This window comes from Ipomoea triloba, chromosome 2, assembly GCF_003576645.1.
Source record: "Ipomoea triloba cultivar NCNSP0323 chromosome 2, ASM357664v1".
In the NCBI taxonomy this organism is placed as follows: domain Eukaryota; kingdom Viridiplantae; phylum Streptophyta; class Magnoliopsida; order Solanales; family Convolvulaceae; genus Ipomoea; species Ipomoea triloba.
This window is the reverse complement of record NC_044917.1, coordinates 5,622,664-5,648,567: the sequence shown is the minus strand read 5'-3', so window position 1 is coordinate 5,648,567 and position 25,904 is coordinate 5,622,664. Positions and strand designations below refer to the sequence as shown.

General features: G+C 36.1%; 6 protein-coding genes and 1 long non-coding RNA gene across 8 annotated transcripts; 6 read left to right on the top strand and 1 right to left on the bottom strand.

Annotated features, from left to right (window-relative positions):
- Nucleotides 1-910: 910 nt before the first annotated feature.
- Nucleotides 911-5,218, top strand: LOC116010141. Its single transcript, XM_031249411.1, has 3 exons — nucleotides 911-1,529; nucleotides 4,361-5,074; nucleotides 5,142-5,218. Exons 1-3 carry the CDS (start codon nucleotides 926-928, stop codon nucleotides 5,216-5,218), a joined length of 1,395 nt encoding a protein of 464 aa, XP_031105271.1. The 5' UTR covers nucleotides 911-925.
- Nucleotides 5,016-6,845, top strand: LOC116004652 (G-type lectin S-receptor-like serine/threonine-protein kinase SD2-5). The gene has a single exon (XM_031244788.1). It carries the CDS (start codon nucleotides 5,266-5,268, stop codon nucleotides 6,673-6,675), a length of 1,410 nt encoding a protein of 469 aa, XP_031100648.1. The 5' UTR covers nucleotides 5,016-5,265; the 3' UTR covers nucleotides 6,676-6,845.
- A 4,061-nt stretch (nucleotides 6,846-10,906) lies between these two features.
- LOC116004668 lies at nucleotides 10,907-11,433 on the top strand. Its single transcript, XR_004094837.1, has 2 exons — nucleotides 10,907-11,034; nucleotides 11,191-11,433. It is a non-coding gene; the product is annotated as an uncharacterized LOC116004668 (long non-coding RNA).
- Nucleotides 11,434-12,736: 1,303 nt separating this feature from the next.
- On the top strand, nucleotides 12,737-17,485 carry LOC116004574 (G-type lectin S-receptor-like serine/threonine-protein kinase SD2-5). 2 transcript variants are annotated; one of them, XR_004094829.1, is made up of 3 exons: nucleotides 12,737-13,504; nucleotides 14,474-16,862; nucleotides 17,279-17,485. XR_004094829.1 is itself a non-coding variant. In XM_031244684.1 (2 exons), the coding sequence occupies exons 1-2, from the start codon at nucleotides 12,823-12,825 to the stop codon at nucleotides 16,804-16,806; spliced, it is 3,015 nt and encodes a 1,004-aa protein (XP_031100544.1). In that variant the 5' UTR covers nucleotides 12,737-12,822; the 3' UTR covers nucleotides 16,807-17,001. The 2 variants fall into 2 exon arrangements, 1 of the variants encoding a protein (XP_031100544.1); XM_031244684.1 differs by lacking the exon at nucleotides 17,279-17,485 and having other exon boundaries at nucleotides 14,474-17,001.
- On the bottom strand, nucleotides 17,255-20,120 carry LOC116004662 (cytochrome P450 72A225-like). The gene is made up of 6 exons (XM_031244799.1): nucleotides 19,841-20,120; nucleotides 19,552-19,700; nucleotides 18,688-18,768; nucleotides 18,287-18,531; nucleotides 17,807-18,194; nucleotides 17,255-17,689 (listed from the first exon to the last, which is right to left on the bottom strand). Exons 1-6 carry the CDS (start codon nucleotides 20,118-20,120, stop codon nucleotides 17,255-17,257), a joined length of 1,578 nt encoding a protein of 525 aa, XP_031100659.1.
- A 1,773-nt stretch (nucleotides 20,121-21,893) lies between these two features.
- LOC116010140 (G-type lectin S-receptor-like serine/threonine-protein kinase SD3-1) lies at nucleotides 21,894-22,932 on the top strand. The gene is made up of 2 exons (XM_031249410.1): nucleotides 21,894-22,806; nucleotides 22,904-22,932. The coding sequence occupies exons 1-2, from the start codon at nucleotides 21,894-21,896 to the stop codon at nucleotides 22,930-22,932; spliced, it is 942 nt and encodes a 313-aa protein (XP_031105270.1).
- LOC116004600 (G-type lectin S-receptor-like serine/threonine-protein kinase SD2-5) lies at nucleotides 21,952-24,532 on the top strand. The gene has a single exon (XM_031244718.1). It carries the CDS (start codon nucleotides 22,980-22,982, stop codon nucleotides 24,414-24,416), a length of 1,437 nt encoding a protein of 478 aa, XP_031100578.1. The 5' UTR covers nucleotides 21,952-22,979; the 3' UTR covers nucleotides 24,417-24,532.
- Nucleotides 24,533-25,904: the final 1,372 nt, after the last annotated feature.

The window sequence follows — 25,904 nt, the reverse complement described above, 5'->3', positions numbered from 1 at the left end:
TTGATGGTGCGTATCGGAAGGAAAAAAACATAAGTTAGTTCTACCATTATAACTTGAGTTTCTCATTGTTTTAATGGAATTTCTCCTTATCAAGAGAAGAGAAGAGCAGACGCAGGAAATCGAGGAATGATATAATATTTAAAATAATAAATAAATCATCAGAGATGGATAATTTTCTTCTAAAAGGTTGAATCCTCAATTTCAAGGGCTCTCCACATCTCGGCGTGACAGAGTATTTGGGAGGATGTAAAACATGGTGAATTGGTGACTCAATGGCTCAATAGACTATCTTGGTTATATGAATTGGTGCATACATATTTGTTTGAAAAGAGAAGTTTTTAAGTCTTGGTTACATGAATTGGTGTATTATTGGATTTATTGCAGATTTGTTTGAAAAGATAAGTTTTTAATTAGAAAAGAGAAGTTTTTAATTAAAGAATGAATTGCATGTTAATTCCAAAAACTAAACAAGCAATCTTGTTTATTCGAAAAGAGTAATTTTATATGTATCCCCATTTTACTCTTATTTTCTAATCCCTATATTTCTATAATATGACATGCTTTGATTACTTAATATAATAAGGGTCATGATTTTTATTTATTTATTTTTTCCTCTAATAAAATTTGACCACTTTTAGTCAGAGTAGTTTTTGCTGTCCAAATAGTATTTTTGATTCCAAAATTGAATGAGTGCAGAAAATGATGACAGTAGGGCTGAAGATGGAAGACTTGACTTGATTAATTAGTAATTACGCGTTGATATGATGTGTTGTTAGCTTGACTTCACTTGTGACCTTGGTTTGGTTTCATACCCATTAAATTGTTGCTCCTCCCATCCGATCCTTTGATTACACACACACACACAGAGACAATAATGGCTTCGCATTACTACACCCAAACCCAAACATCATTATTATTATGTACCATGCTATTCCTTTGTTCGCAACCCGGCCTTATCTGGGGGCAACTGCCGCCGGATGGCGAGTATTATATTGCCAATTCTTCTTCTACTGTTTCCTGGACTAATAACGACTACTCCTTTGCCTTAAATTTTTCAAATGGAGTTCAATTACCGACGGTTATCCTGTACAGAGAAAGCAGTGAAGGGGAAGTTGCATGTGGCGTAATCTGTGATGACTTGGGCACTACCTGCCTCTTCGGTGTCATCATACACTACTATTTCCTGGAGATCGTGGCTTTAGTTTGGTCGGGTAACTGGAACCATCCAATCACAGCAAATGCAACAGTGGAACTCAATCGAGATGGAGGAGGGTTGTCGCTGATGGACTCTAATGGATCCCTGGTTTGGTCCACCCACCAAACTAATTCTAATAATGGGATTAATCCTCTCCTCGTCGTCTATGGTTTGAATTTGACGGAGAATGGAAACCTTGTCATGTTCGGCCAAAAAAATGAAACCATTTGGCAGTCTTTTCATCATCCTGCAAACACCACTATACTACCTTCGCAAGTAATACGCAGTTCAGAGGAGCTCAGAGGCAGCATATCCACATCACACATTGGACAAGGTTAGTATAAGTATTCAATCTGTTTTCTACATATTCACTAAATAATACGGAGTAATTATTGAGAGGTCACAGCTTCGAGCTCCAGTGGGGCGTTGGCTCGTTGTGCTTAGTAGATTGAGAAAATATGTATGAACAGATAGTACATTGTAATAGAGTCAATAGTATTAAAAATAAAATACGGAGTAATTATTTTTACATTTTAATACTAAAATTTAACCAATAATGGTTCAGAAATAAGTCAACAATAGAGAATGACCTTTAATTCAAGGCACATTCTCTTGTGAGATAGCCTCACAAGTCTCAACACGTGAAACGGGTCAATCAGAAGAATTAAATTTTATGGTACATTGACCGTCAGGAGAATTGAATTTTATGGTATATAGGCTTAGTACTGTTATTTCATGCATGTAAACCGCCCAAATTATTCTACGGACAATACACAATTTACATATTGAAAGTTCACAACTAAATGTTCACAATTTACATACTAAATGAATTGTGAACATTCAGTATGAAAATTGTGAACATTTAGTATGTAAATTATGACGAACTCACCTTATAAGATGAACTCAGGTTCATGGTATAACTATTGCAAGTAAACAACGTATTACACTTTTGCTATAAATTAAAGTGTATCATATATATGACAAAGACCTTGTGGTTAAGTGGCACCCGGTGTCCCGCAACTGTTGACTCGTGGTAGAAAATATGGAGTACATAAGTTTTATTATTAACAAATCAAAAAGAACTTAAAAAACTCTATCCAATAAGAAAGCGACACATAACATTACTATTAATCAATCAAAATGAGTTATAAAAGTTCTCTTTTACTATAGATACAAATTACGAAAAGGAAAATCACCTTTTGATCCTTTAATTATTTTTCAACTATTAATTATTTAATTTAGTTCATAGTTTTAAATTTCAACTAATTTGATCCTCAAATTGTTTAAAATTTCATTAATTAAATCTTTCAATAATCACTTTGACAGAATTTTAAAAATGAGAAAATCACCATTTTATTTCATCGGAAGAGTTTAATTGACGAAATTTTAAACAATTCGATGATTAACTTATTTAAAAATTGAAAACTAAGGATTACATTGACAATTGGGAAACAATTGATAGTCTAAAATGGTAATTTTTTCTTACAAAAATTTAAAGATATGAATATAAGGGCATGTTTGGTTGGCATTTCCATGGAAAGTGAGTTCCTCTCCATCAAAAAAATTGCTCTTTTCCTGTGTTTGGTTCACTGAAATTTGTTTTCCATTGGAACTTCAATTCCTATTTTGGAGGAAAACAAAATCCGAGCTACACTTTCTGGTGCTGTTGGGAAGAAAATAGGTTCGTCAAGACGATCTTACCCTTGTTGTTTTCTTCTTCTTCCTCTCCAGCTCGCCAATCGCAGTCTCGTCTTCTGCCGCCGCAGCTCTGCGCCTCCGTCTCGCCGCAAGTCCGCAAATCCACACCTCTGCCTCGCCGCGACGCCACGCCTCCGCCTCGACGACACGCCTCCGCCTCAACGCCGCGAGTCCGGCTCTGCCCTCTGGCTCTGATCTGCTGACTGCTTCGAGAATGGATGAATAATGAAGGAACGTAAACCTAATTGTATTAACAGTACATTGGGCCCCCAAATTGATATAAGGGTTGTGGACTTGTAGTTTATTGGTTTAGGATAATAATAATAATAATAATAATAATAATAATAATAATAATAATAATAATAAGGGTATATATGTCTTTTTACATATTATTCATTATCATTCTAAATCCAACCAAACAGTGGAATCAATATTCCTAGTAACTTCTTTTTCACCAACCAAACAATAGAATTTATATTCCTGGTAATTACTTTTCCATGGAATTTCACTTCCACTTCCTTTCAAATATTTTCCGCAAACCAAACGGGCCCTAATTGTCCACCAAGGCACTAATAATAATAATAATAATAATGTCTGTACAGACAGCTCAATTGGTCACAAGAGTGAAATTTGAAAAGAGAAATCAAGAATTGAGTCTGTGCGTGGAGTGCATGTGCTTCTGGTGCGCCTCACGTGCATCCGCAACAGTCTTTTTAAATTTTTTTGGTGGGGCCCACTATGGAGACAAAAAACTAACTCCTTAGGCAATCTCCATTTGTGTGTTTTGGAGGGATTTTAGAATAGTAAAAACTTAATGATGAGTTTTTTATAAATGGTAAGGGTGAATTTTGGGGAGTGTTTTTTCCTGCAAATATGTGGGGTTTGGCAGAGAATGGTAGAGCCCACTAGGTGCAGTGCACGCGCCCAGGGATTACTTTTTATTTTTTCCTCTTATTTTTTTTTCCATCCTTATATTTCTTTCCTAATCACACTTACAGAAAATATTCAAAAATCACACAAAAAATTTAACTATTGGAGAAGGCCTTAGGCCTTCACCATTAGTCATATTTAGTGGGTTTTTAGAATAGTATAAATTTTGAGGGTAGGTTTTAAACAAATGTAAGGGTGAATTTTTTTGAGATATTTAGCTCTTGCAAATGTGGAGTTTTTGACAGGTTGTATGGGGCCCACCTTGAGAAGAGAAGTTGTGCCTCATGTGCGTGAGGCACAAATCTTGTGAAGTGCATGTACCCACCTAGGCTCTTAAATATTATTTTTAAAAAAATTTCAATTTTTTATTTTGTTTTTTTTTTTTCAGTTTTTTTTTTTCTCCACGCTCATTTTCTCTTTTCTATTACAATCACCTCAAACTTTCTTTCTTCTCTCTTCCATCTCACATTTGGTCCCACAAGATATCACTTTATACTTGAATGATAACCATTAGCTCTTCTGTGGTAAATTGTTCAGATGGGGTTCCATTATCTATCCTGTTGCGTCAGAGCAGCAATGATACCAGCTTTGCGTGTGGCTTAATCTGTCATAGCTTTGGCACTACCTGCCTCTTCGGCGTCTTCTTATTCCGTCACTGGACTAACGTCTTTTTGGATGATATGTTATACTTGGATTACCCGAGTCTAGTTTGGTCTGCTAATCGGAACCATCCTGTTACAGTTAATGCAAGCGTGGAACTGAGGCGAAATGGAGGGTTGGTTTTGATGGACTCTAATGGAACAGTGGTTTGGTCCACACACACTAATGGGAGTCCTGTCTTGGGTTTGAATTTGACAGAGAATGGAAACCTTGTCCTTTTTGGCAAAAATTATGAAACCATTTGGCAGTCTTTTGATCATCCTACAGACACTATACTACCTGCAGCTTGGAAAGTAATGTCTAGGCTTAGGGGACAGACGATGCTCAAAGCCAGTATATCAAAATCAAATTTTGGAGAAGGTTCCTATTCACTCTACATTGATTATGACTATTCGGTTTATGCTTATATACGCTCCTCTAATGCGTATTGGTATCAATATGCTAATATAGGAGATGTGTCCAATTATTTTCCAAATAATGCATTCATCAAGTTTGAGGCTGATGGACATTTAAGAACGTATGGAAGGTCATCATCAATACTTGAGTCTTCTGAGTGGGTGGAAACTGCTGATGTTTTCACACCTTCTACTGGTTTTTGTGGATACCCATTGGCTTGCGGAAGATACGGTGTTTGTGATGGGTATAATCAATACTGTAGTTGTCCTCCTGATAATAATCAACTCCACTTATTCACGCCAGTTAACCGAAGTCGAACAACCCAAGGATGTTATTTAAATACTCCCATTTCGTGTCAGCATTCCCAACTCCATACTCTTCTGGAGATGAAGGATACCACTTTCATTGGCCACAATGTGAGAGACGAATTTGGTGACTACACTGATTTACAAAGTTGTAAAAACAGATGTTTAAGGGACTGCTCATGCAAAGCACTTCATTTTTATGGTGGAGGTGGTTATTCAAAAGGCTACTGTTTATTGCTGAATGAAGTTCTCTCCCTTGTGACCATGGACGAGGGAAGCAACAACAAATCTATTTATCTGAAGGTGCAAAATTCCTCGACTCCTCCATCCATAATATCAATTCTAAAAACTAGTCATCCATGGGTTCAGCAGAGGCATGCCAAAATGATATTGGGGACTATTGGTGCTTCCATCGCTGTGCTTGTAATAATCACCATTTATATTGTCTTGGTTAGAAAGAAAACAGTCCAACCCGAAGATGAGGAAGTGTTTTTGGATGGCCTGCCAGGGTTGCCTACTCGATTCTCTTATCAGGACTTGAGTGCTATGACTGAAAGTTTCAGTAGAAAACTTGGAGAAGGGGGGTTTGGTTTTGTTTTTGAAGGTGCACTGTGCAGAGGCACTAAGATTGCAGTAAAGTGCCTCAAGGAAGTTGATCAAATCAAGAATTCATTTATGACGGAAGTGGCAACAATTGGAAGCATTGATCACGCCAATTTGGTAAAATTATTAGGATTTTGTGCTACAAAATCACAGAGACTTCTGGTCTATGAATACATGGTGAATGGCTCTTTGGACAGATGGATTTTTAATGGAAAGAAGGAACATGGTCTCAATTGGCAAGCCAAAAAGAAAATCATGTTAGACGTTGCCAAAGGGTTAGCATATCTTCACGAAGATTGCAACCATAAGATCATTCACTTGGACATCAAACCTCAGAACATCCTCTTAGATCAAAATTTCAATGCAAAAGTTGCAGACTTTGGATTGTCAAAGTTGGTAGCAAAAGACCAGAGCAAAGTTGTCACCACACCGAGAGGAACTCCAGGCTACATAGCCCCAGAATGCACGAGCTTGATTATAACAGAGAAAGTAGATGTGTACAGCTTTGGGATCGTGATGCTAGAAATTGTTTGTGGGCGGAAGAATGTGGACTGGGATCAGCCCGAGGAAGAAGTGCACTTGCTGAGCGTGTTCAAGAGAAAAATAGAAGAAGATAAAGTTGGTGAGATGTTTGATATGTACAACAAAGATTTGGAAGTGCAGAAAGAAGAAGGAATAGAAATGATGAGGATTGCTGGTTGGTGCTTACAGAGTGAATATACAAAGAGGCCGTCCATGTCAGAGGTGGTGAAGGCATTACAAGGTTTGGCAACTATTGATAATAACTTAAACTTGGATTACAACTTCAATAGTCAGGAGGGGGAAGGAGCTCCTGATCCTACCAGCAATACAGTATTAATTCCATCAATTTTATCTGGGCCAAGGTGAATTGTCTGCTTAATCCTTTATTCTGTCACAATATAATAAAGCAAATTAAATTAGATAGTGGTTATCAATTTCTTATTATTGTTTTTGCTACAATTTACACCTTTGGCTTTGTATAATTCTACTTGTGTATGATGTACCTAAGTCAAACTGATGCAATTTTGCAAGATACTAGTTATGTATTGCTTATACTGATATGTGTCAGTTCATGGTAGGTTTTAGAAGGCACACAAAATTTACCAAAAATGACAACAAAATTAAGTTAAATGTTGACGAGATGAACTCGTAGTCACTATTCTAAGGGTGTGCACCGAATAAAACTCACTTATATAGAATAGCTCACAAACCACACAAAATGAGTAAATCACGTTCGGGCATTGGGTTAACATAAATTCTATGTAATAGCCACAAACCACTATAGGGCATTGCCCTAAATTCTGCCACTAACAAAATAGATAAGAATAATAATAATAATAGTAATTGGCAATGTAATCATGACCGCATGTAAAGCGTATTTAATTTGTTTGACTTAGCTAGGCAAGTGAAAGCCAAATGCATGCTGCAATTGAAGCAATCATATTTAAATTGGTAAGGATAATCTATCAAAATTGACAGGAAAAATGAAAGTAAAAAATAAACATCAACTTAATTATTCTCGGTCCCGGAACTTGAAGAAAAATAGGCCGGCCGGATCGGAATCAGCCAACGCTATTTTTCTCAATCGATCACCATCCCAGGCCAACGTATAGTAACGTATTGTTCACGGTGTCGGTGTTGTAATGCCTCTAGTTTTGTTGTCCCCGCAGACATTAATGGAGTTCAATGTCATTTTCCTTGATACTGAAGTGATCAGAGCCAAGCTTAAGGTCAGCCAACCAAAGGAGACCACCGTTAGTTGAATATAATTTGGATGACATGTGATTTATTGATAGCTCGATCTGTGATATATCTTGGTTTCAATTCCATGCATTCCGAATTGAAGCTTTTGCTTTTGAGAGGTATACCAAGCGAGATTGTTACGGATTTAAATGAAATTTAAATTTAGAACATTGTAATTATCAAATTAATTGTTAGACCAATTTGCTTGGGATTGTTTCAATCACGGGCATATTTAATTTTTTTTTTTCTTTTAGTGGGAACAAAGTTACCTTAAATGAATTTAAAAATGTGTATAACAAAATATTATACACCGATAACATAATTCAAATACTGAACACATTATAAATTACGATACAATGTTACGTTTATGATGAACTACGGGGTCGTCAAGGTGGAGCCACCATAAATATACTTGGGTGAGGCGAAATTTTAAAGCACTTTGAAATGTTAAAAAAATATTTATGAAAAATATGAAATATAATTAATTAGATAAAATAGTACTTATGGTTTTAATAATTATATGATGACCTTATAGTAGTGACTTAATTAACATGCAATACAACACTGACTTAATGATGTATGCTTTGATTACTTAATATAATTAGCGTTATGCTTTTTATTCATTTTTTTTCTTTAATAAAATTTGAACACTTAGGGTCCGTTTGAAAAGAAGGAAAATGACTTCTAGAAATGTTTTCTGGAAAATGAGTTATTTTCATGAAAATAGTTTCATCTCCAGTGTTTGGATATATTATGAAAAACTGTCTTTGTGTGTTTGGTTCATTTTCTGAAAAATGGGTAGAATAGTATAATTAAACATTGTAATTATTTTATTTAAAATATAAAAAATTATAATAATATTAAAATAATGTTATTTATTCAAAAATAGAATTTTTTTTAAAAAAAAAAGTACCACTAGTTCAGGTTTCTGGATGGTTTTCGCCGATTTCTGACGGTCTCCGGCGGTTTCCCACCTCCTTGGTTCACGGTCATGAGTGATATGGCTTGATTTTGGTCGAGAACATGCGAAACACCCGTTTTGGCATTTTAGAAAATGACAGGAAAAATGAACTGATTTTCCTTGGTCAACAGAAAACATTTTCCGTTGATCGCATTTTCCGGACGTTGCCAAACACCGAAAACTCGGAAAACATTTTCCAGAAGGCATTTTACCAAACACACCCTTAGTGGGAGAAAATTGAGAGTTGGTTTTTGCAGCTCAAGTTGTATTTTTGCTTCCAAAATTGAATGAGTGCAGAAAATTTATGACAGTTGCAAACATACATGTTGTGGTTGGTAGGGTACGTTTCTTATCTGTTAGTAAAAGTTTTCTTGTTGTCATACTGATATTTGTAGCTATCTATTTAGTAGAAGATATAGATTCACTGTTTGCTAAGGCAGCCTTAACTTTGTCATTCTTGATTATTCTTCTGGCTTCTCAAGTCATGGTTGAGATGATTTTGAATTGGTGGATGGCTTGTATTTCTCAGGTACAAGAAATTACAAAAGGGTCAGTCGAGTGAAGATGAAATAGGAGGCTCGGTTACTAAAGATGCCACCACAAAGTATGTCATTNACTTGAAGAAAAATAGGCCGGCCGGATCGGAATCAGCCAACGCTATTTTTCTCAATCGATCACCATCCCAGGCCAACGTATAGTAACGTATTGTTCACGGTGTCGGTGTTGTAATGCCTCTAGTTTTGTTGTCCCCGCAGACATTAATGGAGTTCAATGTCATTTTCCTTGATACTGAAGTGATCAGAGCCAAGCTTAAGGTCAGCCAACCAAAGGAGACCACCGTTAGTTGAATATAATTTGGATGACATGTGATTTATTGATAGCTCGATCTGTGATATATCTTGGTTTCAATTCCATGCATTCCGAATTGAAGCTTTTGCTTTTGAGAGGTATACCAAGCGAGATTGTTACGGATTTAAATGAAATTTAAATTTAGAACATTGTAATTATCAAATTAATTGTTAGACCAATTTGCTTGGGATTGTTTCAATCACGGGCATATTTAATTTTTTTTTTTCTTTTAGTGGGAACAAAGTTACCTTAAATGAATTTAAAAATGTGTATAACAAAATATTATACACCGATAACATAATTCAAATACTGAACACATTATAAATTACGATACAATGTTACGTTTATGATGAACTACGGGGTCGTCAAGGTGGAGCCACCATAAATATACTTGGGTGAGGCGAAATTTTAAAGCACTTTGAAATGTTAAAAAAATATTTATGAAAAATATGAAATATAATTAATTAGATAAAATAGTACTTATGGTTTTAATAATTATATGATGACCTTATAGTAGTGACTTAATTAACATGCAATACAACACTGACTTAATGATGTATGCTTTGATTACTTAATATAATTAGCGTTATGCTTTTTATTCATTTTTTTTCTTTAATAAAATTTGAACACTTAGGGTCCGTTTGAAAAGAAGGAAAATGACTTCTAGAAATGTTTTCTGGAAAATGAGTTATTTTCATGAAAATAGTTTCATCTCCAGTGTTTGGATATATTATGAAAAACTGTCTTTGTGTGTTTGGTTCATTTTCTGAAAAATGGGTAGAATAGTATAATTAAACATTGTAATTATTTTATTTAAAATATAAAAAATTATAATAATATTAAAATAATGTTATTTATTCAAAAATAGAATTTTTTTTAAAAAAAAAAGTACCACTAGTTCAGGTTTCTGGATGGTTTTCGCCGATTTCTGACGGTCTCCGGCGGTTTCCCACCTCCTTGGTTCACGGTCATGAGTGATATGGCTTGATTTTGGTCGAGAACATGCGAAACACCCGTTTTGGCATTTTAGAAAATGACAGGAAAAATGAACTGATTTTCCTTGGTCAACAGAAAACATTTTCCGTTGATCGCATTTTCCGGACGTTGCCAAACACCGAAAACTCGGAAAACATTTTCCAGAAGGCATTTTACCAAACACACCCTTAGTGGGAGAAAATTGAGAGTTGGTTTTTGCAGCTCAAGTTGTATTTTTGCTTCCAAAATTGAATGAGTGCAGAAAATTTATGACAGTTGCAAACATACATGTTGTGGTTGGTAGGGTACGTTTCTTATCTGTTAGTAAAAGTTTTCTTGTTGTCATACTGATATTTGTAGCTATCTATTTAGTAGAAGATATAGATTCACTGTTTGCTAAGGCAGCCTTAACTTTGTCATTCTTGATTATTCTTCTGGCTTCTCAAGTCATGGTTGAGATGATTTTGAATTGGTGGATGGCTTGTATTTCTCAGGTACAAGAAATTACAAAAGGGTCAGTCGAGTGAAGATGAAATAGGAGGCTCGGTTACTAAAGATGCCACCACAAAGGATGAAATAGGACGCTCGGTTACTAAAGATGCCACCACAAAGTATGTCATTCTTGAAGAAATGGAAGATCAAGAAGATGATGGGCCTTGAATTCTCTGTACCACTTTTACTTTGATTGGTCAACTCGAGTGAGTTCTCTGTACCACTTTTACTTTGATTGGTCAACTCGAGTGAGTACTTACCTAGTTCAATTGTTTTAATTTCATTATTTTTGTTATTTGATCCTTGTCTTTTTAGTGCGGTCTTGATGACTGCAAAACTGACCAGTCTACTTAATGTATTAGTAGATAGATGGTGCATGCATTCCGGGACATCCTTCCTACCTGGGATGGAAGCTAAATTCTCGTCTGCAGCATAGTTCTCATGATCTGCCTTTGAAAGTCGAGGATACTTTTATGTGTATGAAGTGAATAGAATAGCCCATTTTTGTGTGACATATCATCACATATACTACATAATATTCAATTGGCTGTATATCTGCATTCTGAATCAAATCACCCTCACAATTTTACCTCTTTTCTGATTCATATACAAATTCTTGCTAAAATTGATGATGCGTGTTAGAAGGAAAAAAACATAAGTTTGTTCTAACATTATAACTTGTGTTTCTGATTGTTTTACTACTATATACGGATGGATGATATTATACAAAAAATCTAAAAGAATTAATGAATAGCATTGAGCTTACTGTTCTGTTGTTAAATAAATGGAATTTCTCCTTATCAAGAGAAGAGAAGAGCAGATGCAAGAAATCGAGGAATGATATAATATTTAAAATAATAAATAAATCATCACACAGACAGACAATCTTGCTTACATGAATTGGTTTATTATTATTGCAGATTTGTTTGAAAAGAGAAGTTTTTAATTAGAGAATGAATTGCATGCTATTTCCAAAAACTAAAGTGCAAATATCAATTTTGGTCCCACGACTATTAACAAAATGATAATTTTGGTCATGTTTAATTTTTATCAATTTTGGTCCCATGAATATTATTTTAGTACAAATTTTCATCCACAACTGTTGTTTTAGTGTCAAAATTCATTGCGTTGGTCACTCATCTGTTTAAAACGTGAAAAAATCTAAAATTGTTAAGGGTATTTTTGTCATTTTAAACTTAATATTCCAATTTGAGTATGAATAAATGGATTAAGTCCTAAGATCGATCAAAATTCGCAGTTTTCCTCCTCATTTTACCTTAATTTGAGGAGGAGAACTGTGAATTGTGATCGATCTTAGGGCTTAAATCTCTTTATTCATGCTCAAATTGGGATATTGAGTTGAAAAGGATGAAAATACTTTAAAAAATTATAGATTTCGGCACGTTTTAAACGGATGTGTGACTGACGTGATGAATTTTGACACTAAAACAGTAGTCGTGGGATCAAAATTGGTACTAAAACAATAGTCGTGGGACTAAAATTGATAGAAATTAAACATGTGGACGAAAATTATCATTTTAGTAATAGTCGTAGGACCAAAATTGATATTTGTTCAAAAACGAAACAAGCAATCCATCCGGTTGTCTCTATTCGAAAAGACTAATTTTATATGTACTCTCATTTTTTTTTTTTACTTTCTATGATGTGGTATGCTTTGATTGTTCAACATAATAGGGTTCATGATTTTTATTCATTTCTTTAATTTTTGAATACTTAATGAGAATAAAAGTTGGTTGTAGATTTTTGCAGTCCAAATACTATTTTTATTCCAAAATTGAACGAGTGCAGAAAATTGATAACACTAGTACAGAAGAAGACTGGATGGGTAGACTTGACTTAATTACTAATTACGCGTTGTCGGCGTTGATATGATGTGTTGTTAGCTTGACTTGACTTGTGACCTTGGTTTCCTACCCATTGTTTCTCCTCAGCTCCTCCGATCCGATCCTTTGATTACACAGATACAGACAATAATGGCTTCGCATTACTACTACACCCAAACCCAATCATCATTACATATCCTTGCAGCAGCTCTCTTAGTTATCCTTTGTTCGCAATCCAGCCTTATCTGTGGGCACCCGCTTGCGGAGTATAATATTGCCAACTCCTCCTCCTCTATTATTTCCTGGACCAACATAAATATTAATTACTCCTATGTCCCAAATTATTCAGATGAAGTTCGATTATCCACCGGGGTTATCCTGTTCAGACAAATTAATTCTTCTACGAGCTTTGCATGTGGCCTAATCTGTGATGATTTGGGCACTACCTGCCTCTTCGGTGTCCTCCTCTATTCCCAATATGTTTATTACAACTCGACTTACCACTACCAGTATCTAATGTGGTCTGCTATCCAGAAGCGAACTGTGACAGTAAATGCAAGCCTGGAACTGAGGCGAGATGGAGGGCTGTTTCTGATGGACTCTGATGGATCCCTGGTTTGGTCCACGCACACCAACACCAATGGGAGTCGTAGTGTCTCCGGTTTGAATTTGACGGAGAATGGAAATCTTGTCATTTTTGGACATAAAAATAAAACCATTTGGCAGTCTTTTGATTATCCTGTGGACGTTATACCACCTCGGCAAGGGCAAGTAAAACGTAGTTTCATGGAGCTTGTCGGAGGCAGCATATCAACTTCAAACTATGGAGAAGGTTAGCTAGCTAGTGTTCATTCTGATCTTTTTTGTAGCTTTTCATTGTGACTACAAATATATATATTTTTATTTATAATTGAAGGACATAAAGTAAAAATTCATTTAACCTTTGAATATATAAATATATATTTATATGGTCTTGTGGTGTTTTGACACGAAATGATTTGCATGACCTCCAATTTGAAGACATCTATGCAAGTGCCCCATTTACTTTTGATTGTTATTTTCGTTGTTTGCTTATTCATTCTCTGTTTGATTGTTTCCATGATTTTTCTATGCCAAATTGTAAGAACTAATTTCCAATTGCTTTTGTGCTAAATTAACTTGCATTCTATTTAACATCTCTTTTGGTTCACTCATTAAGAACGCTATCCAGTGTATTGATAGTTTGATACCATATCAGTATATCACACAAACCTTACCATGAAAAATACAATTCAATTAGGTATATATTGAAAAAAAAATTTTTATAGTTTAAATTTTAAAAATAATTTGTGTGTCAATTTAGCAAAGTTAGGTTAAAATGTACCAAAATTTAATGGTCTAAACATACTTATTTAAGTTTAAATATTTGAATTTTATTCTCCAATAATTATATAATAAAGAGTTAATACCGAAGATTAACCTGGCTTTCATATATTGCTTAATACCAAAATTAATTTTTGAGTAATATTTCTTTCAAATTATTAGGTGCTTTGACTATCCAATTGATACCAAGATTGATCCTAGGATTCCTAGGTGAAATTAAAGCTATTAAGTTTGAGGGTTAAGATGGGAAATCTTTGAAACTGTTCCAAGAAAAATTGATTTGCCTTATCCAATCGTCTCAGTGTCTACAATTCAGCGTTGTTAATGTATTCAGGTTACTAAAAAAATGATGTTATAATTTTTATGTGTACATCATCACTTTATACTCTCTCGCATACTTTAATGATAAGCAGCAGCTTTTGTGTGGTAAATTATTCAGATTGGGTGGTTCCATTATCTGAAGTTCTCCTGTTCCGTCAAAGCAGCATTGATAATGAGGCGATGTTTGCGTGTGGCTTAATCTGTAATGACTCAGGCACTACCTGCCTCTTCGGTATCCTCATATTCAATCATGGCCCTATGAATATGGATATGGATATATCCAATGAATTAAAGTTGGATTACCAGACTCTAGTTTGGTCTGCTAACCGGAACCATCCTGTGACAGTAAATGCAAGCGTGGAACTGAGGCGAGATGGAGGCTTGTTTCTCATGGACTCTAATGGAACAGTGGTTTGGTCCACACACACTAATGGGAATCCTGCCGTGGGTTTGAATTTGACGGAGAATGGAAACCTTGTCATTTTTGGGAAAAGTAATGAAACCATTTGGCAGTCTTTTGATCATCCTACAGACACTATACTACCTGCTGGGAAAGCAATGCCTGGGCTTAGGGGACAGACGCTCAAAGCCAGTATATCAAGATCAAATTTTGGAGAAGGTTTCTATTCTCTCTACATTGATTCTGACTATTCGGCTTATGCTTATGTAGGGGGATCCTCTAATGCATATTGGTTTCGATATGCTAATATATTAGATATTTCCAAATATTTTTCAAATACTACAGCATTCATCAAGTTTGAGACTGATGGACGTTTGAGAACGTATGGAAGTTCATCATCAATACTTGAGTCTTCTGACTGGGTGGAAACTGCTGATGTTTTCACACCTTTTACTGGTTTTTGTGGATACCCATTGGCTTGCGGAAGATACGGCGTTTGTGATGGGGTTAATCAATACTGTAGTTGTCCTCCTGAACTCAGCTTTATCACGCAAAATAACCAGAGTCAAGCAAACAAAGGATGCTCTTTAATTATTCCCATTTCTTGTGAGCATTCCCAAATCCATACTCTTCTGGAGATGAAGGATACGACTTACATTGGCCACAATGTGAGAGATGAATTTGGTGACTACACAGATTTAAAAAGTTGTAAAAAAAAATGTTTAAGGGACTGCTCATGCAAAGCACTTCATTTTGATGGTGGTTATTCAAAAGGGTACTGTTTATTGCTGAATGAAGTTCTCTCCCTTGCGACCATGGACGTGGGAAGCAACAAATCTATTTATCTGAAGGTGCAAAATTCCTCGACTCTGCAGACTCTTCCATCAATTCTAAAAATAAGTCATCCATGGGTTCAGCAGAGGCATGCCAAAATGATATTAGGGACTATTGGTGCTTCCATCCCTGTGCTTTTAATAATCACCATTTATTTTGTCTTGGTTAGAAAGAAAAAAGTTCAGCTCAAAGATGAGGAGGAGTTTTTGGATGGTCTGCCAGGGTTGCCTACTCGATTCTCTTATCAAGACTTGAGTGCTATGACTCAAAATTTCAATAGGAAACTAGGGGAAGGAGGATTTGGTTCTGTTTTTGAAGGTGCACTGCGTCAAGGCACTAAAATTGCAGTAAAGTGCCTCAAAGAAGTTGATCAAATAAAGAGTTCATTTCTGACAGAAGTTGCATCAATAGGAAGCATGGATCACGCAAATCTGGTCAAATTAATAGGCTTTTGTGCTGCAAAATCACAAAGACTTCTGGTGTATGAACACATGGCCAATGGCTCTTTGGATAAATGGATTTTTAATGGGAAGCAACAGCAGCAGCAGGAACATGGTCTCACTTGGCAAACCAAAAAGAAAATCATGTCAGATGTTGCCAAAGGGTTAGCATATCTTCACGAAGATTGCAACCATAAGATCATTCACTTGGACATCAAACCTCAGAACATCCTCTTAGATCAAAATTTCAACGCAAAAGTGGCAGACTTTGGTTTGTCAAAGCTGGTAGCAAAAGACCAGAGCAAAGTTGTCACCACACCGAGAGGAACTCCAGGTTACATAGCTCCAGAATGTGCGAGCTTGATTATTACAGAGAAAGTAGATGTTTACAGCTTTGGGATCGTGATGCTAGAAATTGTTTGCGGGCGGAAGAATGTGGACTGGGATCAGGCCGAGGAAGAAGTGCACTTGCTGAGCGTGTTCAAGAGAAAAATAGAAGAAGATAAAGTTGGTGAGATGTTCGATATGTACAACAAAGATTTGGAAGTGCAGAAAGAAGAAGGAATAGAAATGATGAGGATTGCTGGTTGGTGCTTACAGAGTGATTATACCAAGAGGCCATCCATGTTAGTGGTGGTGAAGGCATTACAAGGTTTGACAACTGTTGATAATAACTTAAACTTGGATTACAACTTCAGTAATCAGGATAGGGAAGCAGCTCCTGATGCTACCAGCAATACATCATTAATTCCATCAATTTTATCTGGACCAAGGTGAAGGGCATGCCTGCTTAATCCATTGTTCTGTCACAACATAATAAAGCAAATTACATGGTAGGTATCAATTTCCTGTTAATCCTTTTGCTACAATTTGCACCTTTTGCTTTGTATAATTTTATTTGTGTATGATATACCTAATTTGAACTGATGCAATTTTGCAAAATTATCTATTATAGTTTTATTATAAAATACATACTATTATATTTAAAATTTAAATTATTGATTATATTTATATCTTCCATGCTCTGCAATTCTATTATAACTCATTTTTGTTAGATCTAACTTATTTCAAGGATGTGATTGAGATTCATGAGAGAGTTTCACAGGGAGATATAAACTGATAGGCAAGTACTCTGAGATATAAGTCATATAACACGCACTCAAGATTCAAGAAGCTAAACAATGTATTCAGAGTAACATTATTTAGTATCCACACAAACCTCATTCTAATTGTGCACTAGTTTTCTTAGAATTAACTGAGCGCCATACTGAGGTACGAGAGCTGTTCCAGCTTGAGGAGCATGCGCATAAGACGGGGACAACTCGAAAGCATAGCGCCGTAGGATTATAGCTAATGCCATCTTGGCCTCTAACATGGCAAAGTTCTGTCCAATGCAAATCCGAGGTCCCCAGCCGAATGGGAAGAAGGAGAACTGCCCTTTGGTTGCTTTGCTAATCCCTTCGCTGAACCTCTCTGGGTTGAACTCCTTTGCATCTTCGCCCCACATTTCTTCGTCTTGTTGCAACAGAATGAGTGGGATGAGGATCTGAATTCCGGCAGGTAAGGTTATGTTTCCTAGTTTGGTGTCTTGTTCAATCACTCGACCAAATGGAACACCCGGCGGATATAACCTCAAAACCTCGTTCAAGATCATAGTTACCTGCATGCATGTACACAAATTAACAAGGTTATGGCTCTGATAGATCATAGATGGATGCTGAAAGTTGAAAATTATATTGATAAACTTTATTGGAGATATATGAGAAAGAATACTAACAATTTTTAGTTGGTTTAACTTGTCGGAATCTGGTTCCTCTGTTGTGCCAATGACTTGTAAAATCTCTTCTCTAGCTCGTTCTTGCCACTCCAAATGCCTACCTAGTAAGATCATTGTCCAGATCAGTAAAGTTGAGGTTGCCTCCTGCCCCGCAAAGTAGAATAGCTTGCACTCCTCAATTATTTCGTTGATACTCATTCCGTAGCTCTTACTTCCATGTTGTTGGATTTCAGTGAGGTTTGATTCCAGCATTATGCCCAACAAGTCATCATTTCTTGATTCCCCTGCCTCAATAGCCCTCATTCTTTTATCAATCATTCCTAGTATTGATGATCTCACTTCGTTAAAGATTTGCTTCATCCTCCTGTTCCTTTTGGTTGGAAAAAACCTATATTATATATGCAGAGAAAGAACTACAAAATCAAGATTCAATAATCAAAGAATCTATTGTTGAAAATTGCAGAGATTGATGCTGCATACCTCAAACCTGGAATATTGTACAAGGAGCGTGCTACTTGAATAGCAAGCTCTGCTTGTTCTTGTTGAAGTTCAAATATCTTTTTTCCTTCTTCATAGTTACTGCCAAAGGCTGTTCTTGAAATCCCATCAGCTGTTAGTGTTCTGAGATAAGGCCAAACATCCAACTCTGATCCTTCTGCGCCCGCAAGTTTTTCCCATTTGCTTAGCATCTCTGAACAGCTCAAATAGAATGCTGGTACCATATGCTATATATATATATATATATATATATATATATATATGTTCACCAAAAACATAATCTTTATTATCAATACCAGAGCTACCAATTCAACAACACACACACATTAAATGTCGATCTGTTTAGAACAATTAATCATGAATTTGATAGACTATGAAATGACCTTCAATTTTTCAGCGTGAAAAGCTGGATTAAGAAGTCTTCTGTGCTTAACCCATTTATCTGTTGGGAAAAATCCCACTTGCTGTGACAATCAAAATCACAGACCCGACACGGTACACAAATAGGAGATAATACACAAAAGCCCAAAAATAAATATGAACACAAGGAACACAAGATTTACGTGGAAAACCCCAAAACCACGGGGAAAAACCACGGGCCACCAACAACAACAATTTCCACTATATCACAAATCTCGGGTACAAAGTTTTAGGCTACCACACGAGCCATACATCCACAAATCATCAAATACAACAACTCCTAGGCCAAAACATTCTTATAATATTCACAGGCTAAAAGGAATAATATCTCGTACTCAAAATATTCAATCTCCAAAACTAGGATAAAAATAAATACAAATATTACGAGATTATCCAAAGAGATGCCTGGAATAAATACAAGCTGACCTCAAAGAATTGATTAAGATGAACCCAAGAAGCTTAGGCAAACTCCATGACAAAATGGCACCAAGATGAAGAAGAGAAAATGGTTTCTTCCCTCTGCTGCAGACTGCCGAATGGAATGAGAAGAAAAATGGGTTTTCTTGCTCTGTTTACTGCCTCATTGTGTGTGTCTCTCTGGCCGAAAAAGAGAGTGAAAATGGGAAAAATAATTCCCCTCCTCTGCTGCTGCCCACTATCGAAAACAACAACAAAAAAAAATGGGAATAATTGGAGAAAGTGGAAATTGCACTCCCCATGCGCATGCTGCCTCCACAAGCTGCCAAAGTCACATCCTCCTTTTACATTCCACTACATTGTGTTTTTGTTATTTTATTTTATTCTATTGCACATAGGAGGGACCCAACATTATCTTTCTCATAAGTTGCTAGTCCACATAAAAGGATTCTTGGAGGCCTCTGAAAGACAGTGTATTTGGTGAACACCTCCCTTATAAGTTCAGGGTCCATGATGAGGACCTCGGGTTGTGGCCCCTTCCACATAAAAGCATTCTTACCTGCCAATAAAAACACACCGTACCACAGAAGAAGCTACCTTAAAATCATATCCTCAAACCCCATATACTACATAGTATTCTTCAACATCAACATAACTAGCTAGACATACATGAGAGGAGAGGAAAATGTTAGTTCGTACCATAATTCTTGATAGTTTTGTGAAGGGATGGCAAAACTCTAGGAAATATTTCGTTGGTGAAACTGATAGGCTTGGAATTGGCTTCTGCCATCAACATGGCAGTCTCTTTAAGGTCCCCGAACGGCGGGCGGTAAGAGTTTCCATTGAAACCCTCTTGTCTGAGTCTCTTCTCCAACTTCTTTGGCTTAAACCATAACCAGCTCAAGGTTTTCCAGGCCCAATAAGCCCAGAAAACTACTAAACAAAACATTGCAATGCTAAAGCTGCTCACCATATTCATACTAAAATTGCTTATTAGATACTAGACCAACTGCACATGTAGGACTGTAGGTGATGGATAAAAAAGAAAGCAATAAAGCAGAAGTTTCTCTCTTATCAAAATTTTCTTGTTTTCCGCCGCCGGGGGTAGTTATCTTTGCCAGAAAAGTTTTTCATATTAAGGTAAAATCCAAGTTCGTTTTGGCAACTTATACATTTATTCAATTCAAACTTCACAACAAATAACTCTCAACTTCCATCCCATTGCAAGGTTTAAAATTTTAAATTCTTTTTCTGGCTATCTATGAAATTAAGTCCCCCCATGTCAACACGCAAGTTTAATTCAACGATCTCTTCTGGTTGGCTGGCTCATATCGGTCTCAAGTAAAATAGCATCAATTACGTACAGTTTGTGGGACAACAAAATTTGACGCATTATATCGCCTCGCCAATCATGATTCATGAATTAATATATATATATATATATATTGCTTCACTTGCTGGCTTGCTGCATCTGCTCCTATTTTGGTTCCATTTCAAACTTCAAAGTCTTCCAGCCCATTTCTCACGAATTTGAGTAAACTTATTTCCAGAGCATGCTCATTCACGTCTTGATTTTGATAACTTTATCGCATATTTAATCATTATTTTGTATTAAGAATGTAAATATTATATTTTTAAAAAAAAATCCTTGTTTGTTTTGCTTGTTTAAATTTACTTGTTCAAGTAAAAAAGAAAGTGATTTTAAATTTATGCTAGAATTGAGTCAAGGGAATTATTGCAAGAGTTATAGGATGAGCATGGATTGATTGAAATTTGAAACATTGAAGGAGGCGGGTCAGGGATTGTACGGGATAACGTGCAACTTGTCCAAAACACTAAATTTTGGATCATCACACTGGCAAGGTGGCCGCACATACAACTGCGTCATCGAACCAGTGTTCACCGTCAAGACATGCATGGCTAGACCAAATTTAATTAGGTACGAAGGTCACAACTCATGCATGGACAGGTGTACGGTCATGCATGCCCTAGAGTCCAGTAGCTCATATTGTTGGCACGGCCACGGCGAGAAGACGAGAGCCATGCCTATGCTCGTGCACCACATTCCTATTTCATATCATATTTATGTTATTTTTCATCATTTTTCAAGAGAGCTTGAACCCTAGAGCGTTACTCGTGCACCACATTTAAGATTAAATAACACAATCGGTTAAAGATTTTATTTGTCCTAATCAACGGCTTTAAAGAAAAGGGTGTCCTAATCAACGGCTTTGGTTCACACATGGAATCAAATACTTGGTAAGAGTAATGAGTTTTGGTGAAAGTATTTTGCATTTTGGTGGTAGGGTAAAATGAGAATGATTATTAATAGTTGGAGAAGAAAGGAGGTAGAGAAATAAAACATTTTTCAATTAATGAGGTATTTCAAACTCATAGTAGTATTCTAAAAACCTATCAAAGAATAACAATCACTTTGATACCCATAACTTATGTATAAACCCACCAACCAAACACACCCTTATTGTATAAACTCATTAATGAACCAGTTTATACCAATTCAATTGCCAGGTCTCTAGGAAACCTTTTTCAATTCCCTTTTCTAACTGATATATAGGAACCAAGTCAGCCAACCAACGGAGACTTTGAATTTTCTTACGCGTTGTTATGACTTGTGAGGCATCTTTCAATCCACAGCTCGCTTGTTGACTTGTGATCTTGGTTTCTTATCCAAATTAAGTTATAGCTTTTTGAGAGTTTAATCTTTCTTAGCTTCTCAGTTGATTAAACAATGATGGCTCCGAATCACCCCCAACCATCATTATTGTCATCGTGCACCACCGTATTCCTTGCAGCACTCCTTGTGATCCATTGCTCGCAATCCATAGTTATCTTGGCTCAACCGCTCGCCGAATATAAAATTGCCGACAATAATTCCAGTATAATTTCCTGGACTGATAGTAACAACCAGTCGTATCCTGTATATTCTTCAGATGGAGCTCAAGTAGCGGCCGTTATCCTGTACCGACAGGCCACCGCTACGATCTTTGCATGTGGCTTATTCTGCAATCCCTCTGGCACTTCTTGCCTCTTCGGTATCCTCATAATCCCAGCACTGGTTCCGGGTTTTCCCACCAGTGAATTACACTTGGATTACCGGCGTCTAGTTTGGTCAGCTAACCGGAATCATCCCGTCACGGTTAATGCAAGTGTGGAACTCAGGCGAGAAGGAGGGTTGTTGTTGACGGACTCTAATGGATCCGTGGTTTGGTCCACGCACAGCAATGGGAGTGGCGTTTCCGGGTTGAATTTGACGGCAATTGGGAATCTTGTCATTTATGGCCAAAAGAATGAAACCATTTGGCAGTCTTTTGATCATCCTACAGACACACTGCTACCTGGGCAAGAAATTCGAAGCGGACAAACATTAAAAGCCAGCATATCAACATCAAACTTTGGAGAAGGTTTGTATTCACTCTACTTTGATAACGAATCTGCTCGTGCTTATGTACAGTCCTCTAATTTGTACTGGTATCGATATGCGGATGTGGAAGTAGATTATGTTAAAGGGATAATTGCTTCCACGCGGTCTCCAATATTAGATCACCAAATCACCAAGTTTGAGGCTGATGGGCATTTGAATGTGTACGGGTGGTCACCACCTTTTCCGTGGGGGGTTATTTCCGATGTTTTTGTACGTTTGATTGGTTTTTGTGGATACCCTTTGGTCTGCGGAAGTTATAGTGTTTGTAAGGATGAGAAGTTCTGCACTTGTCCTCCTGTTTTTTTCACGCAAAGAAACAGGAGTCAAGAAATCACAGAATGTTCTTTAATTACTCCCATTTCATGTGCGCATTCCCAGCTCCATACTCTTCTGGAGATGAAGGATACGAGCTATATTGGCCGGGATATGAGAAATGAATCTGGTGAGTACACGGATTTAGAAAGTTGTAAGAAGGCATGTTTAAGGAACTGCTCCTGCAAAGCAGCTCATTTTAATGGCTATTCAAACGGATACTGTTTATTGCTGAATGAAGTTCTCTCCCTTGTGACCGCCACAAGCAACAACACTGTTTATCTAAAGGTGCAAAATTCATCCACTCCGCAAATTAATCCACGGATTGAGCAGAGTCCCCCACCGGTTCAACAGACTCCTCCATGGATTCGGCAGAAACATGCCAAAATACTACTGGGGACTATTGGTGCCTCCATGGGTGTGGTTTTATCAATCTCCATTTACTTTTTCTTGGTTAGAAAGAAAGCAGTTCAGCTAGAAGATGAGGAGGAGTTTTTGGATGGCGTGCCGGGGTTGCCAACTCGATTCTCTTACGAAGACTTGAGTGCTATGACCGAAAATTTCAGTAAGAAATTGGGAGAAGGAGGATTTGGTTCTGTGTTTGAAGGTGAATTGCAAGATGGCACTAAAATTGCAGTAAAGAGTCTTAAGGGAGTTGATCACATCAAGAAATCATTTCTGGCGGAAGTGGCAACAATAGGAAGCATTGAGCACGCCAATCTGGTAAAATTATTAGGGTTTTGTGCAGCAAAATCACAGAGGCTTCTGGTCTATGAACACATGACGAATGGGTCTTTAGATAGATGGATTTTTAATGGGGAGCAAGAACATGGTCTCACGTGGCATACCAAAAAGAAAATCATGATAGAAATTGCCAAAGGGTTAGCATATCTTCATGAAGATTGCAACCGTAAGATCATTCACTTGGACATCAAACCTCAAAACATCCTCTTAGATAAAAATTTCAATGCAAAAGTTGCAGACTTTGGATTGTCAAAGATGGTAGCAAAAGACCAGAGCAAAGTTGTCACGAAAATGAAAGGAACTCCGGGTTACATAGCTCCGGAGTGGATGAGCTTGGTTATAACGGAGAAAGTAGATGTGTACAGTTTCGGAATTGTGATGTTAGAAATTGTTTGCGGGCGAAAGAATGTGGACTGGAATCAGGCAGAGGAAGAAGTGGATTTGCTGAGTGTGTTCAAGAGAAAAATAGAAGAAGATAAAGTTGGTGAGATGTTTGATATGTACAACAAAGATTTGGAAGTAGAGAAAGAAGAAGCAATAGAAATGATGAGGGTTGCTGCTTGGTGCTTACAGAGTGATTATACCAAGAGGCCATCCATGTCAGTGGTGGTGAAGGCATTAGAAGGTTCTGCAGCTATTGAAACCAACTTGAACTACAACTTCAGCTATCCACCCATTCCAAGAAACACCATGGAAGTGTCTAATCAGAAGGGGCAAGCTCGTGATGCCATCAGCAGCGCAACATTAATTCCATCAGTTTTATCTGGCCCAAGGTAAAAGCTGCAGAGAAGAGTGTGCCTCTCAATTTTCATTGGTTTAATGCTACAGTTTGCGCCCTACCTTATCTTGTATATAAGTTGCAAGCTTTTTATTTCTCTGTGGGATGGTCTATAGAGTCAAATTGATGCAATTGTGTTAGCATAATTTGGTTAAAATAAAGCTACCTTTACACTTTGCAAAAGTATTAGAAAGTTTTCTATTACCCCAACGGTTTTATTTTAGGCAATAAAAATTTGTGTGACACGGTCTCACTCATCCTTGTCTGTGAGATAGGCCGAGTCAAGATGAAATGTAATACTTATATTAGCAAATATAATACTAAATCATGAATAAAATATATACTCCTTATTAATTACTTATATGAAAATTGAGAAAATGTAATACTTTTGAAGAAAAAAGTAATACGTTTACATTTTGATGTAAAAGTATTATAGTTTTAATCAAATGAATTACATTTTTCTTTATAAGTGCAACATTACTTATAAGGAAAAATATAAAACTTTTCATGAAAAAAAATAATACTTTTACATCAAAATATAAAAGTACTATATTTGTCTTCAAAAAGTATTATGTTTTCCCAAGTAACAATTAAACATTTTGTTTCTGATTTAGTATTACATTTACATATTGACCCGACCTAGCCTGTCTTACGAATAAGGATATGTGAGACAATTTAACACAAGTGTGACCCTTTATTTTATGTGGCTGATTCAATTAATGAGACTTAACTTTTTATTCAATTAATGAGTATTAAGTTTAGTATTAGTATATAAAATTTATACCAAAATCTTCTATGAGGATCCGTGACAGGTCAAGTTTTTCATAAATATTACAATCTCCCTCATAAGTATTATGGAAACAATTTTTCTCATTAATAAATATTTAATCCATAGTATTATAATTTGATTTAAAAGTATTATATTTTCTCATAAGTATTATATTTTTTCTCTTGTAAGTAACAATTAATTCATTCATTCATTATTAGTATTATATTTTTTTTCTCATAACTGTTCAACCCCTAAATAATATATTTTGATTTAAAAGTATTACATTTTTTCCTCAGAAGTCACGAATAAGAATATATGAGATGTTCTCGTAGAAGACTCACCCTTTTTTTTAGTTTCTTTTTTAAATTTTTTTCTTATTTAATTTTGTTAAAATTTTAAAAAGTTTGCACTGTGTTTTTTTAACATAATATATAATTTTAATAATATCTTGTTTTAATTGAAATTTTATAAGTATCAATTAAATTACATTTTGGCCGGTTTAATTTAATTATATATACTAATAATTATAATTATAATTAGAACTTTGCCTTCGTGGACGAGTATGACATACAAATATTTAACAAAAGTTGATGTTTTCAAAAAAAAAAAAAAAAAAAAAAACAAAAGTTGATTACATCGTTGACCGTCAAATCCTAGCTACCTGACATAGTGATATGTCATAATTTAGTTGGCTGATATCTACTGCACTCGTTAATGA

What these genes read in the sequence shown, in the direction of transcription:
- LOC116004600 (XM_031244718.1), top strand. Translation starts at nt 22,980, where the DNA reads ATGAAGGATACGAGCTATATTGGCCGGGATATGAGAAATGAATCTGGT.
- LOC116004662 (XM_031244799.1), bottom strand. Translation starts at nt 20,120, where the DNA reads ATGAATATGGTGAGCAGCTTTAGCATTGCAATGTTTTGTTTAGTAGTT. An exon ending in TACAATATTCCAGGTTTGAG is followed by an intron (nt 18,195 to 18,286) that starts GTATGCAGCATC and finishes TATATAATATAG; the next exon opens with GTTTTTTCCAACCAAAAGGA. An exon ending in AGTTAAACCAACTAAAAATT is followed by an intron (nt 17,690 to 17,806) that starts GTTAGTATTCTT and finishes ACATGCATGCAG; the next exon opens with GTAACTATGATCTTGAACGA.
- LOC116004574 (XM_031244684.1), top strand. Translation starts at nt 12,823, where the DNA reads ATGGCTTCGCATTACTACTACACCCAAACCCAATCATCATTACATATC. An exon ending in AACTTCAAACTATGGAGAAG is followed by an intron (nt 13,505 to 14,473) that starts GTTAGCTAGCTA and finishes TAAATTATTCAG; the next exon opens with ATTGGGTGGTTCCATTATCT.
- LOC116010141 (XM_031249411.1), top strand. Translation starts at nt 926, where the DNA reads ATGCTATTCCTTTGTTCGCAACCCGGCCTTATCTGGGGGCAACTGCCG. An exon ending in CACATCACACATTGGACAAG is followed by an intron (nt 1,530 to 4,360) that starts GTTAGTATAAGT and finishes TAAATTGTTCAG; the next exon opens with ATGGGGTTCCATTATCTATC. An exon ending in TGTTTTCACACCTTCTACTG is followed by an intron (nt 5,075 to 5,141) that starts GTTTTTGTGGAT and finishes TCAATACTGTAG; the next exon opens with TTGTCCTCCTGATAATAATC.
- LOC116010140 (XM_031249410.1), top strand. Translation starts at nt 21,894, where the DNA reads ATGGCTCCGAATCACCCCCAACCATCATTATTGTCATCGTGCACCACC. An exon ending in TGTTTTTGTACGTTTGATTG is followed by an intron (nt 22,807 to 22,903) that starts GTTTTTGTGGAT and finishes GCAAAGAAACAG; the next exon opens with GAGTCAAGAAATCACAGAAT.
- LOC116004652 (XM_031244788.1), top strand. Translation starts at nt 5,266, where the DNA reads ATGAAGGATACCACTTTCATTGGCCACAATGTGAGAGACGAATTTGGT.